Here is a 20,005-nt window from a genome sequence, read left to right as displayed (position 1 = left end):
ATCTGTGTGATGGGGCACTTAATAGCACATACTCCGTGGGATGTGGACAAGAGCCATTGCCATTGTAATGCGACATTGAATCCTTCCCTACACTTCTCTTGTTTGCCCCAGTCAATCTGAGTAGCAAACTGGGAAATGGAGGGTCCCTAAATGCTAATCCTACTGTCCCCCAAGAAACAACTGAAACACTCAACAATTTTATAGATCGGCACCAATGGTACAGTAGCTTTAAAAATCAGTACACAGAAAGGGATTTGTGCTTGCCATCATTTTTGTTCTGGTTGATGTCTAGAAGCTGATTGGCAGAGAGCAGAGTAATAGGTGCAGTTTGCCACCATAACTGCATCCCCTCCATCAAGCATCTTTCAGAAGACTCTGCTGGAACAGGAAGCTTGCAGTCAGGGAGCAGATTATGGCTTCCCGCTAATCCCTGCAAGGGACCTTTCCTAGTGATGCACAGGACAGGGAAATAGGGAGCACCTCTGTATCTAGTGAATGGGCAGCCTTTGGTGGCAAGATGAGCAAGGGAGGTAGTCATGAGTAATGGGTAGCCCTTCAACAGATAGTTCCTGTGATGAGGTGTCCATTAGCAGCTAGTGAGTGAATAACTGAGAAAACAGTGTCTCCTCTTTGATAAGATGTGTACTCACATGCTGCGCTGACTGATGCCTGCATCTGAGGATTTGGTTGCTAGGAAGATTATGGAGCTGACTCGCCAGCACAGCGGGTGGCACTGTGGTCTAAACCACTGGGTCTTTTGGGCTTGCCGATCGGAAGGTTGGCGGTTTGAATCACCGCAACGGAGTGAGCTTCCGTTGCTCTGTCCCAGCTTCTGCCAACCTAGCAGTTCAAAAACATAACAGCGCAAGTAGATAAATAGGTACCACTGCAGCAGGAAGGTAAATGACATTTCCGCGCTCTCTGGCTTCTGTCACAGTGTCCCATTGCGCCAGAAGCGGTTTAGTCCTGCTGGCCACACAACACGGAAAGCTGCCTGTGGACAGATGCTGGCTCCCTTGGCCTGAAAGAGAGATGAGCATCACAACCCCATAGTTGCCTTTGACTGGACTTAACCGTCCAGGGGTCCTTTACCTTTTACCTTTCCTTTCATACCCGTTGGAGGGATCTGCGGGCAAGCAGCTTCTGCTTATCCCGCTGAATATCTCCTGTTTCTTTGACCTGTGCTGTGGTTTGAAACATCCTTTCAAGTAAGGAAGTGTACTGCAGAGGTGCTTGCTTGGCAGGCTGTGCCAATTGCGTGGCAAGTCCCCTCCCCCATGTGAAATGAAGACACTGGACACATTAATTAAGGTTAATGGGCATAATAAGGCCACAACTTTATTGATTACAGAATTGAAAGGTATTGGCCTTAGGCATTGGCTCCTATCGACTACCCAGCATGGAGACCGGGAAGGGTTAACCACAAGCTGTGGGAGTCCTGTTGAAGTACGCCAACTAGGATCCCATGGGTGTCACCGCTCGGGGGCGTGCCAGAGGCCCTTACCTCCCTAGGTTTCGGACAAGGCAACGCCCCCCGGAGTCCTTTACCGGACTACCCTTTTCTTGGGGGAAGGTGATGGCGCTTCCTTCCCCCCATTCATTTGCACAACAATAAACCCCTGCCAATGCCTAACCCCCAAATACCACTGAAGTTGTGACGATTGCTACGAGGTAGGCGAAAAAACCAAAAGGCTGACAGTGCGCCAAATTGGAAAAATTCCTACCAGGCCCCTTGTGGCGACCAACCGGAGTCCATAGCAAGGTCATAGCTAGCTAAGCCTAAGGGTGGGTGGGATGGGAAAACCGCTCAGCTGGCAAGGGGAAAGAGGGCGGTCCCCGGGCGTTCCTGGCCTTAAGTAGGCTAGGCCACGCCTCCCCAGCCCGCCGATTGGCGGGCCGGGTCGCAGGCACGCCCGGGGATTCCCTGGATCTCGTGGAGGCAAAAGGCCAGCCCCCGCGTGTGTGGGAGGGGGTAACCCGCAACCCCCTCTCCTCCCAAGGTCGGAAATGGCTTTGTTGAAGCACAGTACTGGTGTCTCCCTACAACAGTAGCTAACCTTTGCTTTTTCTGTGCATGATGGCAGCTTACGTGCATTTTGGGGAGACACTCTGTAGTCATTAGTATTTGGATTCTCTGCACATCTGCTATCTATTTTCCCGGAAAAGAATGGATTAGGTGCAAGGATCCTGCTAGTAGGCAGTCTTCCTATGTAAATACCTTTCTGCTGAATATGTTCCTGGTGGATTGATGATGCTTCAGTTTGTTAAACTGACCACTTATGAAAAGACAGTCTTGCGTCTATTTCTTGAAATAGAAATGCCACTCTATAACTTATCACTATTAGTTATCAGTGATCCTTATTTCCTGATATTTATCATGCCCTGTGAGTCTTGTAATTTTCTTTGACCTGTGCTGTGGTTTGAAACATTATTTGATCAGTATTCTCAATGAGTCATTTTATCCACATGTATTTAGTTAATTTTTTCCTGCCTGTGTTTATATATACTCTATAAGGGAAAGGAAGCCTGACTGCTCACAGCTGAGTCTGGTAAAAGAGCAATTAGTTTCTATCAGAGCCAACAGCTGTCTGTAATGAATTCTGAATTAAAATTACGAGCAAAGAAAAGAATCTAGCCATCTGCAGGAAATGTGAAAATATTTTTATAACCCTAATAGCTGAGATCTGGACAAGGGTATTCGTGAGATTTCCCAGCTGTACCTACAGTGAATTCTTGAATAGCCTCAGACACAGAGCACACCAGAATGCATAGCATCAATTTTGGCTGCTTAACCTCTTTGGCTGCACTTGAACCAGCTTGTATTTTGATCTAAAGTAGTCAGCATGAAAGCCTTCCTTTGTCAAAAAGCATTTTTCTGTGCCTCCAAAATGAAAATGTAGCCGTAAAAATAGTCCTGTTATCTTCGCACAGAGTCCTTCCAATCAGTGTTCCATTACTAAAATACCACCCCTCAAAATGAATAATCATAGTTAACTTGATTTCCCCCTGTCCTAAATTGTTCCTTTCAACAGAATATTGAGTTGCAGTGTTGGTTTACATGTGGCATTTTGATTGTGTTACCATTTCACATGTTGTAATTCAGTGCATAACCCTCCTGATTCTGTTTCCAATGTTCCTTTAATGTATGTTTTGGCCCTTCTAGCAGCAAAATACCTCAAAATTATAGTTTGCTGAAAAGATGAAATGATATGGATATAGAAGCCACAGTTTAGAAATAAAGCAATATGCCTTGCATATACAATGGACCAGCTTCAGTCACTAGCATCTCCAGGTACAAGATGGGAGGTTATGGGATGGGTGTCCATCAGAGTAGACAGCAGCTGCCTTAATAATCTGGTAAGCGGAATGAATAAATGAATTGAGCTAGTTGGATCAATTGTCCAGTTTGGTAGAAGACAGTGTCATGAAATTCTGCTCCATATTGAGTAGCAGGAACGATACATAGATTGGGAGTTTGATGGTGGAGGGAGGTGGGGGGTGCAACGCGCTCCCTCCTTTAAGAGGAATCGATTTGTAGGGAAGGGTAAATGTGGCTGCACCAAGCTCCGTATGTGTTATTTTTCAGAAAGTTTAAGGGCGTCTTACAATGGACATGTGACCGTTCCTTCTGCCTGCTGATCCAACACTTTTTTGTCACTCCTGCACATGGTCCCTAAAAGATTATAGAGGTCACCTATGTGTTGTGTATGTTTGTTCTGTATCACAGTTGCTGGCAGTGAATGCAGTTCAGCAAACCAGTTGGTTGAGATTAAATGTCAGTTTCGAACAAAGACCAAGTTAGAAAATGGTGGGTATGCAGCTTGTCTTGATACAAACACAATACATATGAAGAGGAAAGGGACAGGGTTTGCCATGGTCCTTGCAAGTTGTTCGCAAGTTTTTAACCTAGTTTATGCATGCATTGCATAAATTCACAAATACCATAACAGGAATTGAATACATTGTGAAGAAGTCCATGCCATATACCACGGGCGAAATTAACTGCCATTAAGATAGGGAGATTTTGCCACTAAATTCAGTTGCATTTTTTGGCATCTTAGTCTTTCCCCTCAAAACACCTGATTCAAATTCAGCCATTGAGTTTGAGCCACAGTTTCCCTGTTTAATTGCTCCACATGTATGCATACACACAGGTTAAATGATATTGTAAAGTGGTGTTCATTTATGACAGATACCTGTGCTGTTGAAGTTTGTTGTTTCCTAGGGTAATAATCTCCACTTTTAATTTCATAATGTTCTAATTAACTATGCATCATCATTGGCTTCTAAACTAGAATAATGTCTCTTTCTGCTCCCTTTTTAACCCTCTAAATAGCTTCTAATGATAATCACTTACTTAGAGAATATTGTGCCTCTCTGATGCTTAGTCCCTTTGTTGATTAGAGCTGAAATGTAGATTTAGGATCCCTACAAATTATCATCTTTTCCATATAAATACAGGTTTATTCAGTGATCCTTGCAACTATTTACTTGCAATTTTATACTGCACATTCAGTGCTTGGTAGGTCGCTATTATTCCTCTTTTTTTTTTCCTTTTGGAGAATTAAAGCAGAACTATGGAGTAAATTGGTGGGGCTCAGAAGCTCACAAGGCCAACCTGTGAAATTAGCATCTGAGGAGGGATTTGAAGTCAAGTCTGATTCAGGTATAGCAATCTGTCTGCTGGGTACATCGACTCTCAAGAGAAAAATCCTCATATTTGTAAAGGGCATCTTTTGTCAGGAAATACATGGGGATCTGTGCCTCTTCCTCACCTATAGCCCAGCTGGAAGTGAACACAGCAAGGCAAAAGAGAGGCATTGCAGCCCAGCAATAAAAGCTGTAGCAGTGGGAATTTGTCACTCAGACATCACAAAATGTGCCTCGTGGCTTACACGGTAATATGCCATCTGTTGATATCACAAATTGCCTTGATCTTAAAAAATATTCTAGGAAGGATAGATGACTTTGTTTCTTGAGCATTAATCGCTCATTCATTTATTTATTTCTGCTCTCACTGAAGCCAAGAGAGATTTCCACAGCCTTTCTTAAGATAGGTGCTTAAGCTCACTTTACATGCTGCCTTGGTAACGTGACTCCCACGTCCCAAGTGTGGCTGCATGCATAGATACCCATGTGGTTCAGGCTGATGAGAACCACACTTGAGAAGTGCCTCGAAATTTAAAGTTGCCCAGGAGTCATCATACCTTTTGATCCCAAACCTTTTGATCATCATACAAGCAACGTAAATGCATGGAGAGAAAGTTCACTAGATGTGTAATCAGTAGTCTAAACCACCGAGCCTCTTGGGCTTGCCGATCAGAAGGTCAACGGTTCGAATCCTTGTGAGAGGGTGAGCTCCCTTTGCTCTGTCCCAGCTCCTGCCAACTTAGCAGTTTGAAAGCACACCAGTGCAAGTAGATAAATAGGTACTGCTGCGGTGGGAAGGTAAACGGTGTTTCCATGCGCTCTGGTTTCCATCACGGTGTTCCGTTGCACCAGAAGCGCTTTAGTCCTGCTGGCCACATGACCCGGAAAGCTGTCTGTGGACAAATGCTGGCTCCCTTGGCCTGAAAAGCAAGATGAGCACCACAACCCCATAGTCGCCTTTGACTGGACTTAACTGTCCAGGGGTCCTTTACCTTTTTACTTTAATCAGTAAATTGGGCCTCAATCTCTCCATGAATAGAACCACAGAGATGGAAGGCAATAAGTAGTATAATCTAATTCAACTCCACATTCACATCTCCTGTACGTGATTATTATGGACAGTTATTTTTTTTTCCAGTGGAAATCTCATAACCTTAAATGGCTGTGATTATGCCTGCTGTGTATAGTACTTGCTTCTTGTATTAGGTACAATTAGTTCCCACTGATTTGTCTAATATAAAATTACCTTGTAAGCATTATCTTACCTTCCTGCAGGTATTGTGCGGAGGAAAAAGATAAGTGCTGTAAAGTACACAGCACTCTGCAACAGATACTTACATTACTCCCACTGATTTGAACAAAACAGCTATTGTTGCATTACACAACTTACCCTACAGTACAGAAGCTTTCCCTGTCATGTGACATGCATCTACCTTGTCCTATTCTTGCTGCTTTATTCTTAAACTTCTTACTGTTTGTTGGCTTGGGTACAGCTATGCACAGGGCTTCCTCAGTGCCAACAATTAGCCGATCGTCAGCTTGAGGAATGAAATCCATGAAACAGAAATTTACCATGTCCTATTCAAAGTGCTTCTGATGTTACATTTTGATTCTGAAGCAGTAGGCACATGTGACTTATACATTATATTTTTACAATCTTCCTTTAGAAATTCATTTGATCCAGTTCAGAACATTAAAGTGTACCAGCCTAAGATACGTATAGGGATGCGGGTAGCGCTGTGGGTTAAACCACAGAGCCTAGGACTTACCAATCAGAATGTCGGCGGTTCGAATCCCCGCGACGGGGTGAGCTCCCGTTGCTCGGCCCTTGCTCCTGCCAACCTAGCAGTTAGAAAGCACGTCAAAGTGCAAGTAGATAAATAGGTACCACTCTGGCGGGAAGGTAAACAGCGTTTCCGTGCGCTGCTCTGGTTCGCCAGAAGCGGCTTAGTCATGCTGGCCACATGACCCGGAAGCTGTACGCTGGCTCCCTCGGCCAATAAAGCGAGATGAGCACCGCAACCCCAGAGTCGGCCACGACTGGACCTAATGGTCAGGGATCCCTTTACCTTTACCTTTACCAACCTAAGATACGTATGCCTGTGTCACCCAAATGTACATGTTGTGTGCCTGGATGAAGCAAAACACCAAGATGCTCAAAGCCTACCCCCTTTGGTTCAGCAGTTATCTTCAATTGCTTTAATTGCACACTGTGTTCCCACCTGAAAAGCATGGACAACTCTCTAAGCGGTATAACACAGATCTGAATAACTGTTGTACCTAACAGCCAATATAAGTTAATCACACTTAAGCCCATTGATTTCACTGATGTGAATCAAAAAGCAGTCCTCTGAGTAATCATCAGGAGAATTTTCTTTAGCCATTAAGCTTCCTTATTCAGTGGAATGACAAAATAGCATTGGGCAATAAGGTAGCAGCGCCACTTGGCAGCTCCATTTTTTAATGCTAAGAATCTGTGTCAACCATAACTCTGCCACCAGCAGCCTACCAGTCCTGGCCTCCACCATCAGACTCCCAATCTATGTATCATTCCTGTTACTTTGGTCTGAGGGCACATGACGCAACCACCTTGCTGAAGCTAAGCAGTGTCTGGACAGGAGACTGCCTAGGAATCTCATGTATGCCACTTTGAGTTTAATAATAATAATAATAATAATAATAATAATAATAATTTATTTATACCCTGCCCATCTGGCTGGGTTTCCCCAGCCACTCTGGATGGCTTCCAGCAGAATATCAAAATACAATGATTCATCAAACATTAAAAACTTCCCTAAACAGGGCTGCCTTCAGATGTCTTCTAAAAGTCAGATAGTTGTTTATTTCCTTGACATCTGATGGGAGGGCATTCCACAGGGCAGGCACCACTACCAAAAAGGCCCTTTGCCTGGTTCCCTGTAACCTTGCTTCTCGCAGTGAGGGAACCGCCAGAAGGCCCTCGGTGCTGGACCTCAGTGTCCAGGCAGAACGATGGGGTATGGAGACACTCTTTCAGGTATACTGGTATACAGTATACAGGTATACTGAGGCCGTTTAGGGCTTTAAAGGTCAGCACCAACTGAAGAATGTTGTAATAAAAGCAGTGCTTTTGTGATGGTACTTACCAGTACAGAGTACTGATGCCTTTTTTTCTTGGTGTTCATGGCAGCCATTTTGTACTAGCACCCACAGAGCTTTGTTCTTAAAAAAGCACTGGATATAAGTATACTAAATATGAACATAAATACTTGTATGCAGTGCTATTTTTCTAGAAATTTTCTCTTATAATGGCAATGGCGCCCACCTGAGAGGTTCCAGGGAGTTCAGGCTGAAAAAAAGGCCTGCTTGTCTCCCCCCCCCTCCTTTCTTCAATAAGTTCCAGGTAACTTATGGTGCAGGTTATCTTCACAGTAACATTGTTACTTAATTTGAATGAATATCCCTATAAAACTCTAATACTTTGAGTGTGTACAGCACAGGAGCTACTGTGAGTACGCTGCTTTTGTGTAAAAAATGGTGCAGTTTGTTTTCTGATCACAATAATCTTCCTAGCAAAATTGCTCTGCTTTTGTTTTTGGCACTGTCGTTTAATTTACCATATAACTTCTCCATAAACTCTGTACTTTTCCATCAGCTTTTTTAGTTTCGTTCTGTTTTTATCACAGTTGCTTTATGTACTCGAACCTCATAAATGGCAGTCTCTATATATTCCAAAGCCACAATATTCAATCGGATTATCCCCTGATATATGTCAAATATGTCCTAAATGATTTTTGGCCCATATTTTAATATCTTTGTTCTTCCAAATAAATGGCCTGTGAAATCTCGTAATTACAATAGCTTCCCTTGCCAGATCACTGAAATATCAGTTAAGGGTCAGCACTGTAATAGCAACAAATTAATCAGAAAAGCCAATCTCTAAGCACAACCACACAATGCCTTCAGTATGGAATGGCCCCCGAATGCCTCTTAATTTCCCTTTTCTGCATACTGTAGCTGTATCACATCATGGGACATTAAGCATATTTCAACTCACAGGACTGACTCAGTTGTGTTTGCAGATATTGAAAACAAATGTTGGAACTGGATGAATGATAGCACTGAAGCAATAACAATTTCCTAGTAGGCATGCTTGTTTAATGGATTGCATAGTCTTTTGGCTTGTAAACACTGCAATATCTGTTGCTAACTGAAATAAAAAGATTACACACACACACACACACACACACTCCGTTAGAGTTTGGTAGCAGTCTTATTGAGTAAAGGGAACGAAAGGAAGTTGTTACAAGAAGTAGAATAACTGTTTGGCCGCAGCTGCAATGGCATAGTCACATTTGTAGGGCTTTGCTATATTGAACACAGTGGAACTTACTTCTGAGTAGACGTGCTGCTGACATTCATGACCTAAGCCCCCATCCTGAGAACAGCCTTGTCTCCATTCAAACAATATGCATCAGGCATTATCATGTTCAAAACTTTTTTCCTTCAAGTATTTAGTATTAATTTCCAAAAGTGATGCAAAACTTGTGGGGTAGAGCTTCTTAGAACTCTTCACCAGACAGATTGAAGAGTCCTGTGAAGCTCTAAATACTTCAGAGAAAGCTGGTCAAATGAACTTTTCATTCCTATTCTATAGAACAAGGGTAGGGAACCTTTTTGGATCTGTGGACCAGAAACTTATCAGGCTTCTCCTCGCAGTCTCCCAATATCAGGTGATTTGGTGCGTCGAAGTCCTAATGCTGGGACTTCAAAGCACCTCACTAAAACGGAGAGAGAGAAAATGTTTGATTTTACAGGGGTTTCAATGCAGATCCTTTCCAGATTACAAGGGGTTTGCATGGAACCTCCTGCTAAAATCAAAGCCTCCCTTCATTTTAGCAAGGAGTTGAATGCAAATCCCTTTCATGTATCAGGAAGGGGTTTGCATTCAATCCTGCCAAATTTAGCAGGACTTATTCCCCCTGCCTATCAGCTGACATAACCCACCCATCAGAATTATGTCAGCTGATCAACTAGTGGACATGGTGTTTGAAAAACAGCCTTGCAGTCCAAACTGGCCTGCAGGCCGGAGGTTCCTCACCTCTGCTATAGGTCAATACATAAGCAAAAAACAATGTGTACACACACACAAACAAACAAACAAACAAACAGGCACACAGGCACACATACATACATACATATAGACATACCCCCCCACTTATACATGCATAGTGTTACCTGCTTTCAAATATGAGATAAGACCCAAACAGCCATAGCATAAGTAATTTCTTAATATTTTACTAAAGGATTATAATTGCTTGTGCACATGCAAAACACATTCTGACAGCTCTTGAAAATTGCCACCAGCATGTTTTAAAAATTTAGACCACAGAGCATTGGTACCCAGTTTGGACCACACCTCCCATTATCCTTGACCATTCACCATGCTGGATGGGGCTGATGGGAGTTGGAGTGCCTGAACATTTGGAGGGCCATACATAGACTACCCCTTCCACAGAGTTTAGCATTTGGTGAGGGAGATCTCCCCCTGCCCCCTCTTTTGCTCTAAGATTTTCTGGCTAAACGTAACAAACTTAACTGCTTTGGGCTTAGTTTGTTCCTTTTGAAGGAACAGTGCTTGGCAACTCAGACAAGGAAAGGCTTAGATAACCCAGAGATTGCTTATCAGCTGTACTGTTCATGCTATGTTTGGGACTCAGCGCTATAGAAATGAGTTAGGGAGGGAAGCAAAATGTGCATCAGTTATTATCACCATACCACCAAGCTCAGCTCTGCAAGATCAAAGAGACTTTCCTACTCTTTTAGAATTCTAATCCTTCAGTTTAAGTCATGCACTCCACAACAGTGATGGTTGGGGGGACGGGACGACCCAAACAGGCATTTAAGAATAGAATCCAAGAATAATGAGCTAGATAAGAGAAATGTGGGTTGTTTAGTTGACCTTGGTGGTTCTGCCAAAAATGTATATGTAACATGTATATGTAACACGCGCCCTGCGGAACGCCCTCCCACCAGATGTCAAAGAGAAAAACGACTACCAGACTCTTAGAAGACATCTGAAGGCAGGCCTGTTTAGGGAAGCTTTTAATGTTTAATAGACTATTGTATTTTAATATTCTGTTGGAAGCCGCCCAGAGTGGCCGGGGAAACCCAGCCAGATGGGCGGGGTATAAATAATATATTATTTATTTATTTATTTATTTATTTCACATACAAATAAAAGACAAATTAATTCCTTTATCTAATTTAGTTAACAAAGCAATACTGCAGACTGATCACTCTTGATTGAACTAAATGTCAGTGGGCTTTGTTGTATATAGTTAGGAGAAAAATCTTTCCTTTTAAAAGTCATTAACAAAAGGGACATCAGATATTTTTGTCTTTGCAGGGTTAGCTGCAAAGGGTTAGGGATGTTATTATCACAGATACAAAATACGCTTTTCCTACTTTAATAAAAAGTGGGATTTAAATTGGCCACTTTTGAAGAAAATTGTAACAAAGCTACATTCCTGTGCCGTGGATTTCAGCCTCAAGCATGTTGCAGGGAAGTCAACTAACAAAGGTGATTGGAGAGCCCCTGGGGGTATCATGTGATCCTGGTTTCAGCTCTTTGCCTGGTGATGTTGTGTCTATGAAGCGTATTTTCAGATATTCTGCATTTCTCCCAGTCTCTCAAACACATTTATTTTCACCCCTTGTCAAGATTTTCATGGAACTGAATCTCTTGAAAGATTCCAAAAGGCCCAGTGCCCAGGCCACAGAGCCCAGGAAGCAATTGTTGCAGTGTCGGACAACAGCAGTAGTGTGAATCAAATATTTCAGTCTCTTTAGGTTTTATTTAGTTAATTGGAGTAAAACCTGCAATGCGTGGTAAGGTGGAAAATACACTAATATACCAATTAGTGTAAAACTAAATCCTTAGTGGGATGGAAACAATATTACCGTGGAGAATAGCTTCACTGAGGCACAGGAAACTGAGGTGGTGCTCCAGAAACCTGCTAAAGGGCAGGAAACTGCAAGAAGGAAGCAGCTGGAGGGAATGACTCATGGTTTCAGTTGTCTCTGTACTCATCCACAGAGTATGGGAAACAAGCAAGATCAATCTGAGCTCTTAATATAGGGTAGCAAATAGGACATAATAGTCACTACTGACACCTAGTAGGATGAGACTTCTGACTGGAATGTAGAAATGGAGGGGTATAATCTGTCAAGAAGGAATCGACCAAACAGGAAGGGAAGGGGAGTCGCATTATATGTAAAGGATGTGTACACTTGTGAAGAAATCCACAACATGAAAGGCAGATTGAGAGTACAGTGGAACCTTGGGTTGCGGACATAATTCATGATGGAGGCATGTCCACAGCCTGCAGCATTCGTAACTTGCAGCATCAAATCTGTGCACGCGCGTGATGCGATTTGGCGCTTCTGTGCATGCGTGAGTGGCGAAACCCAGAAGTAACCTTTTCTGGTACTTCCGGGTTTCCCATGGTCCGCAACCTGAAAACACATAACCCAAAGGTTTGTAACCTGAGGTACCACTGTATATAGGTAAAAAATGTAGGAGAGAGATCTTACTGTGAGTGTCTGCTATAAACACCCAAGCCAGGCTAAAGACTTGGATGATGCCTTCCTACAGCAAATTACCACTCAAAAAGGAGAGATAAAGTAGTCATGGGAGACTTCAACTACCACAATATCTGTTGGAACTCAAATTCTGCCAAGAATGAAAGGTCCAGCAAACTCCTATATTGCCTCGCTGACAATTTCATTTCGCAGAAGGTGGAAGAAGCAACAAAGGGACTTGGTCCTCACCAACAGGGAGAAACTGATTGACCAAGAAGTATTGAGACCCTTGGGAGGAGGTGATCGTGTCCTCTTGGTTTTCTTGATACAAAAGCAATGGAAAAATGAGTGTAGTCAGACATGCACTCTATGCTTTAAGAAGGCTGTTTCAAAAAGCTCAAGGAACTACTGGGTGAGATTGAATGGTCAGAGATACTCAAAGAGAATGGAGTCCAAGATGGATGGGAGTTCCTTAAAAGTGAAATATTGAAGGCACAAATGCTTAAGGAGCTTACAGATTTGATTTAAGCATAAGAAATGAAAAACGGGAAATCACAAAGGAATAGTATACACAAGTAGCCAACAGTTGCAGGGTGAATGTCAGGTGGGCTACAGCTCAGAATGAGCTCAGGCTTGCAAGAGAGGTTAAAAATAATTTTAAAAAATGTTTCTTCAACTATGTTTGAAGCAAGAAGAAGAACAAGCAAGTAGGAGGTTCTCTGCGTGGAGAAGATGGAGAAATGCTATTGGGTGACAGAGAGAAGGTGGAACTGCTCAACACCTACTTTGCCTCGGTCTTCACCCGAAAGGACAGCAGTGCCCAACCTAATGATAAAAGGAGGGAGCTGCAGCCCAATACAGTGGTACCTCTGGTTACAAACTTAATTCATTCCAGAGGTCTGTTCTTAACCTGAAACCGTTCTTAACCTGAGGTACCACTTTAGCTAATGGGACCTCGTGCTGCCACCGTGTCACTGGTGTGCAATTCCTGTTCTCATCCTGAGGTAAAGTTCTTAACCCAAGGTACTACTTCTGGGTTAGCGGAGTCTGTAACCTGAAGTGTTAAGTGTTTGTAGCCCAGGTACCACTGTATAGGAAAAAGGGTGGTAAGGGAACACCTAGCTACTTTAAATGAATTCAGATCTCCAGGGCTTGATGAGCTGCGCTGATGGGTACTAAAGGAGCTTATGGATCTCAGAGGCTCTGTCTATAATCTTTGAGAATTCCTGGAGAGCATGGGAGGTCCCTGCAGACAGGAGGTTGTCCCCATCTTTAAAATGGGGGGGGGGGGGAGAGAAGCACCCGTCAGTTTCCATTTCTTAGTGCAGAAAGTATTGATCTCATGTGTAAAAACCTTTCCTATTCTTTCCTATTCTGATTAATTCTAGAAGCTACTAGAAGCTTCTCTGTGTGAGAGAAGCAGGGTTAATGATTGTTTGGGTTATACATTCTGGGAAGCTGCTTTGAACTAGCTCTCTTATCTGTATTCTGCAGAGTCATGCTGACTATAAATATAGGCCAGAAGGAGCCTGACTTTTACTTTTTTCTTTCTTTCTCTATCTTTCTTCTGGTGTGATGTTTCTGTACATAGCATGTTTTAGTGTTAAGGTTTAGTCTTATTATGAATTAAGTTATAATACGTGCTGCAACTAGATTTTTGTATGAACTGACCCAATCCTGATTGTATTAGATTTGATAACCATTATGTTCATTTGCCTTCAGCACAAGTAAAGCTTTGCTGAATGAAGTACTATTGCCTCTGGTCTATTTTGGGGAGCTGTGCTGAACTCTGCAACGTGTTTAAGGTTTTCCTCCACACGTATGACAGTACCAACCAGTCAGCTTGACATCAGTACCAAGAAAGGTCCTCGAACAAGTTAACTAAACAGTTGGTCTTTAAGCACTTAGAAAAGGATGCTGTGGTTACTAAGACCCAGCATGAGTTTCTCAAAAACAAGTCGTGCCAGGCAAATCTCTCTCTCTCTCTTTCCCTGACAGCATTAGAAGGGGAATGCTGTGGACATAGTGTATCTGGATCTCAGTATGGCTTTTGACGAAGTCCCCCGTAATATTCTTGCAGAGAAGCTGGTAAAATCTGGGCTGGATGAGATTACTGTTACGTGTATTTGTAGCTGCTTGACTGACCAAATGCAAAGAGTGCTTACTGCTGGTTCTTCTTCATCCTGGAAAAAATCTGCAGCTTTCTACATCCTTCCAATTCTACAGTTCTATTATTCTATGACTCATTGCCACTTGCAAGCAAAGGGCTTTCCCCCTTAGTACTTCCATAGTGTTGGGAGGTGCTTCTTTGTGACAAGATTCAACAGTAGTGCCATGAGCAACTGCATGCTGGAATGAGGTGAATGGGTTGAATTTCAAGGAACTTTCCAACCCAGATTTTCATCATAGGTAAATGATTCTCGCTTGACTGAGGTAATTTGAGAAGGGGACCTGGTTATCAAAAAATACTCTAAAAATGAGCAGAACCAGCATGTATGTTAGGAAGCAGTAGTGCTTTTTTTGTTATGGTACTTACAATGTGGGCAAGAAAAAAACTGCCCATGGAGGTCAGTTATTACAAACACAGCACTTGTATCAAGATATGAGCACCTTGCTTTTTTTTCCTTTTCCCTTTTTTGTTTTTACTGAAAAAGGCACTGGAAAGCAGGATCAATTGCAATGATGTATGTTGCCATGACAGTATATCAAGAAATGCCGTACCTTAATGTTTCTATCGCTTACACGTATCTTGTGTTTTGTTTTTCTTCCCCCTAGTGCTGGAGTTGGCAGGACCGGCTGTTTCATTGTAATAGATGCCATGCTGGAGAGAATAAAGCATGAAAAGACTGTAGATATTTATGGCCACGTAACACTAATGAGAGCCCAGAGGAATTACATGGTTCAAACAGAGGACCAATACATCTTTATCCACGATGCACTGCTTGAAGCAGTGACATGTGGAAATACCGAAGTGCCAGCCAGAAACCTGTATGCATATATTCAGAAGCTGACACAGATAGAAGCAGGAGAGAATGTCACAGGAATGGAACTGGAATTTAAGGTACGTAATGGGGGTTTCCCTGCACAGTTTTACAGTGAAAACTGTTACACCAGGGTGGGATGGGGGAAGTTAGACTTGATTCCAAATGGGTCTAGGGTGAGTTCATGTGCTTTGGTAGATTTCCCTATGAAGGATTAGCAACAGAGTCTAAATTCTAGTCGTTCTACTAGGGGTATAAGAAGAAGAAGAAGAAGTTGTTATTATTTATACCCTGCCCATCTGGCTGAGTTTCTCCAGCCACTCTGGGCAGCTCCCAATCAAGTGTTAAAAACAATACAGCATTAAATATTAAAAACTTCCCTAAACAGGGCTGCCTTCAGATGTCTTTTAAAAATAGGATAGCTGCTTATTTCCTTGACACATGATGGGAGGGCATTCCACAGGGCGGGTGCCACTACTAAGAAGGCCCTCTGTCTGGTTCCCTGTAACCTCATTTTTCGCAATGAGGGAACTGCCAGAAGGCCCTCGGTGCTGGATCTCAAAGACCGGGCTGAACGATGGGGGTGGAGACGCTCCTTCACGTATACAGGACCGAGGCCGTTTAGGGCTTTAAAGGTCAGCACCAACACTTTGAATTGTGCTCAGCAGCATACTGGGAGCCAATGCAGATCTCTCAGGACTGGTGTTATGTGGTCCCGGCTGCCACTCCCAGTCACCAGTCTAGCTGCCACATTCTGGATTAATTGCAGTTTCCGGGTCACCTTCAAAGGTAGCCCCAAATATACCTTTATAACTTTGTTTTCTAAACAGTTAGTGTTGCATTAAAGCAGGGTTCTGAAACATGTATTTTTTTTGCATGTGAGATTCAACAAACAATTGGACAAGGACACAAGAATGCTCCCCACAGGATCAGAGCAAAGGCCTGTCTAGTCCAGTATTCTATTCTCACAATGGCTAACCTGATTCCTCTTTGAAGCGCACAGGTTGCAATAGACCCTCTCACTCCCCAACCCCAGCAAAGGGTGTTCAGGATCATACCTCCTGAAGCTAGTACATATCCACATTAGCTAGTAGCATTCAACATCGCTTTATTCTCCATTCATTTCTCTAACCCCCTTTCAAAGCCTTCCAAGTCGGAAACACCGCAACATCCTGTGATAGCATGTTCCATAGTTTAACAATGCGCCGTGTGAAGAAGTGATAGGAAATTATCTGTATGAGAAGGTTTGGTCTGATTAAATTGCAAAATTATGCTCTTTCTCTCTTTCCACAGCGGCTAGCTAGCTCTAAAGCTCACACTTCAAGATTCATCAGTGCCAATCTTCCATGTAATAAATTTAAAAATCGCCTTGTTAATATTATGCCATATGAATCCACAAGGATATGTTTGCAGCCTATTCGAGGGGTAGAAGGGTCTGATTATATCAATGCCAGCTTTATCGATGGATACAGGTACTAAAAGGCAGTGTTTTTCTGTGTGGTAAAATAAAAAAGGCTCTTTTTTACAAATTCAGTAAGTTTTTATCAACCGACAGAAGTGGGTCAATTTCAGTGGGTCTGCTCTAACATAGTTGGACACAACCCAATGTGCTACGCAGCTGTTTCTTCTTGCTATTGTGGCAGTCGCTGTAGTACCATGGTTTCTTCCTCTACCAGTAGAGGGATGCGGGTGGCGCTGTGGTCTAAACCACTGAGCCTCTTGGGCTTGCCGATAGGAAGGTCGGCGGTTTGAATCCCCACAACAGAGTGAGCTTCCGTTGCTCTGTCCTAGCTCCTGCCAACCTAGCAGTTTGAAAGCACACCAGTGCAAGTAGATAAGTAGGTACCACTGCGGCGGGAAGGTAGACGGTGTTTCCGTGCACTCTGGCTTCTGTCACGGTGTTCCGTTGTATCAGAAGCGGTTTAGCCATCACCTGGAAAGTGGTCTGTGGACAAACACCGGCTCCCTCGGCCTGAAAGCGAGATGAGTGCTGCAACCCCATAGCCATCTTTGACTGGGGTCCTTCACCTTACCTGTACCAGTCAGCGAAATCAAATGTCTGTTCTCATAGGGAGAATCGCTTTTTCTCTGCATTGCATTTCAGCATCGTTCCCTTATCAGTAAGGCTAATGCTATTGGAGAAAAGAGATATACTCTGCCTAGATCTTTTCCTATCACTGCCAGAGCAATGCAGACAGAGCAGGCACTGCAAAGAGTTCCCTGTCACAAAGGGAAAATACCGACAGGGCCTTTCCCCCAAACTGCTGTCATGTAGAGTTTTACTTGAATATCACGTGCCTGCTTCTGAAAATGGGAAGTCACAGCAATAACAGATTGATTTTCCTATAATACATGTTAAGATACTAACATATGGAAGTTTCAGTTCACTGTTCTCAAATGCTGGCAGTAAAGCAGCAAACAGATGGTACAGAAATGCAGCACAGTTACAAACAGTAGGACTCCAGCAGCTGGTTATTTAAGATACTATGCAGATACTAAATGTGTGGACTGAGCCTTTGTGGGCAAATAGCAGATTTCTACTTGTAGAAGGGGAAAGTGTGGCCATGTTTCTTGGAAAATGAACTAGCCTGCCACATTCCCATCTTTTTTTCATGACTTCAAAACTTTTCCCGATACTTTTGTGTCTTTAGAAGAGTTAACAAAAAAAAAAAAAAGTGCTTTGGAGCCATAAGTCATAAGCTCAATAGACTGTGTGACAGCCAGCCTTGAATGCAAAAATGGAACTTTACCACTAAGTGTTTCCTAAGTGCTTTTTGCAACTCACAAAATTGAGCTATTAGAGTTGCATTAAAATTTAAATAAGATAAAGCCATAAATCACAATATTAACAGTGCAATTTCTTCCACAAACTTCCAAAAAACAAAACAATGCTATTGTTTGATTAAACAATCTTTAATATGTTTTTAATGTGCTTACGTTCAATAATTTACAGCTGTACATGGCTTAGAGTTGATGGTTCAGCAGAATGTTTACATTCAACAAGAGAGTCTTTGACTTGCTTGGATTGGTAAATGTTTGCCCTTATATTTTAAACTTAGGCAACAAAAAGCCTATATCGCTACACAGGGACCTTTGGCAGAAACAACGGAAGATTTCTGGAGAATGCTTTGGGAGCACAATTCAACCATCGTAGTCATGCTTACTAAACTGCGAGAAATGGGCAGAGTAAGTATGTGGCACATTTCCAGACAGTCAATGTCAAAAATTGGTTTGGCATAGGATGTGCAGCAAGAGCAGTGATTCAAAAGAGCAATTGCTTACACAGGACCAACTATTATTGGTATATAGGCAATAGTCTTCACTAGGCATAATGGAAAGGAAGCTAATCCTCAAGGACACACATAATAAAAACCTACAAATGTATGTAACTAGCATGTCTTCATATACATACATCAACATATGATCTGGGGAGCGGCATTTCCTGTAGCTCCCAATCATGTCAAGAATGTAGGCTAAGGTTTATAGAGTTAGTTCTTAAACATTGTTTCCAGGTTCCTCAATGAAAAAATTAATAATGGAGGGTGACTTTCGTTGAAAAGCACCTAGCCAACTTCTCCTGCAATATAATGACAGGGGATTATTGGATATGTTCTGAAGTATAGAGTCAACCCATAGGGTCAACTAGTCCAAGCCCCTGTGGCTTAGTTCTCACAAACATCAGATGAGGTGCCTGTATTTTGTCTTAACAGTATCACTTCTTTAGTATGCAGGCGAAGGCTCACATCCTGGACTGCTTCCCCATGAACATGCATGTACAGTCATACCTCTTGTTACGTTTGCTTCAGGTTAAATCTTTCCAGGTTGTGTCCTGCAGCGACCCAGAAGTACCGGAAAGGGTTACTTCCGGATTTCGCCGCTCGTGCATGCACAGACACTCATGCGCAGAAGCAGCGAATCGTGACCCGCAGATGCGCAGACGCGGGTTGCGTTCTGCTCATGTTGCGAACGGGGCTCCGGAATGGATCCAGTTCACAACCAGAGGTACCACTGTATTCCTAAAACTAGGCATGGCAGGGAAAAGGCTAGGGTGGAACATATTCTGTTAAAAATAAATAAATGAAGGAGCATTCAGTCTTAGAAGTGGTGCAATCCAGACAAAGGTTTACCACATCATCACCTGATGTTTGTGAGAACTAGGTCCCGGTGTTCTCTGCAAGACACTGGGATTTTGGGACTGACATTTAAGAATTCTTTGCTTTTGTTCTGCCTACCCTCAAGAATCCTGCCACTTTCAGAACATAGAAAACATATACTCAAGTACAGCAACCTCTCCTAGTTCTATGAGTAAAGACCAGGTGGATCTCTTTTGTCAAAGGAATCAAAAAGTTATGACTAAGTTGCCACCAGCTCTGGAAATTCAAGAGGCTGTGAACCAGGTTGAAATTTAGGTCATTGGTACAAAGTGACAGGAGCTGGTTCTTTCCAAAATATTTAAAATCTGTAGCCAAGTGATCATTCAAAGGAAATTCTTTCAGCTATAGGTCTGAGAAAGTCAACAAATAATTCACATCGTTTTGCAATGCTAATAAATCTCTACAATATTTGTGTAAATATTAACTGTTCTATACATGGCTGGAGAAAATATTAGTAGTTCTGCAGCTGGCTGGGAAATATTCAAATGCTTTTAAAAAGAACATTGTTGTTTTGTTTTCAGAAGACTTTGGTTTTATATCAAAATGTTTTGTTTTGCTATATTGGTATCGGTTTCAATACTTTAAAATTAAGAGTTCCTGGTCTAAATATAATTCTAAGAACTTTAGCACATGTACACACAGACACACACACACACA

General features: G+C 42.6%; 1 protein-coding gene across 27 annotated transcripts in view; it reads left to right on the top strand.

Moving 5' to 3' along the window:
- Window positions 1-20,005, top strand: part of PTPRD (protein tyrosine phosphatase receptor type D) — a 722,358-nt gene that overhangs the window by 680,284 nt on the left and 22,069 nt on the right. For all 27 annotated transcript variants that reach the window (XM_080987670.1, XM_080987673.1, XM_080987664.1 and 24 more), the window contains 3 exons: window positions 14,989-15,274; window positions 16,488-16,666; window positions 18,254-18,380. In XM_080987670.1, coding sequence (XP_080843796.1) covers window positions 14,989-15,274; window positions 16,488-16,666; window positions 18,254-18,380 — 592 coding nt within the window. The remainder of the gene's footprint in view (window positions 1-14,988; window positions 15,275-16,487; window positions 16,667-18,253; window positions 18,381-20,005) is intronic.

This window comes from Podarcis pityusensis (genome assembly GCF_964106645.2).
Source record: "Podarcis pityusensis genome assembly, chromosome: 17".
NCBI classification, from domain to species: Eukaryota; Metazoa; Chordata; class Lepidosauria; order Squamata; family Lacertidae; genus Podarcis; species Podarcis pityusensis.
This window is presented reverse-complemented; position numbering and strand designations above follow the sequence as displayed.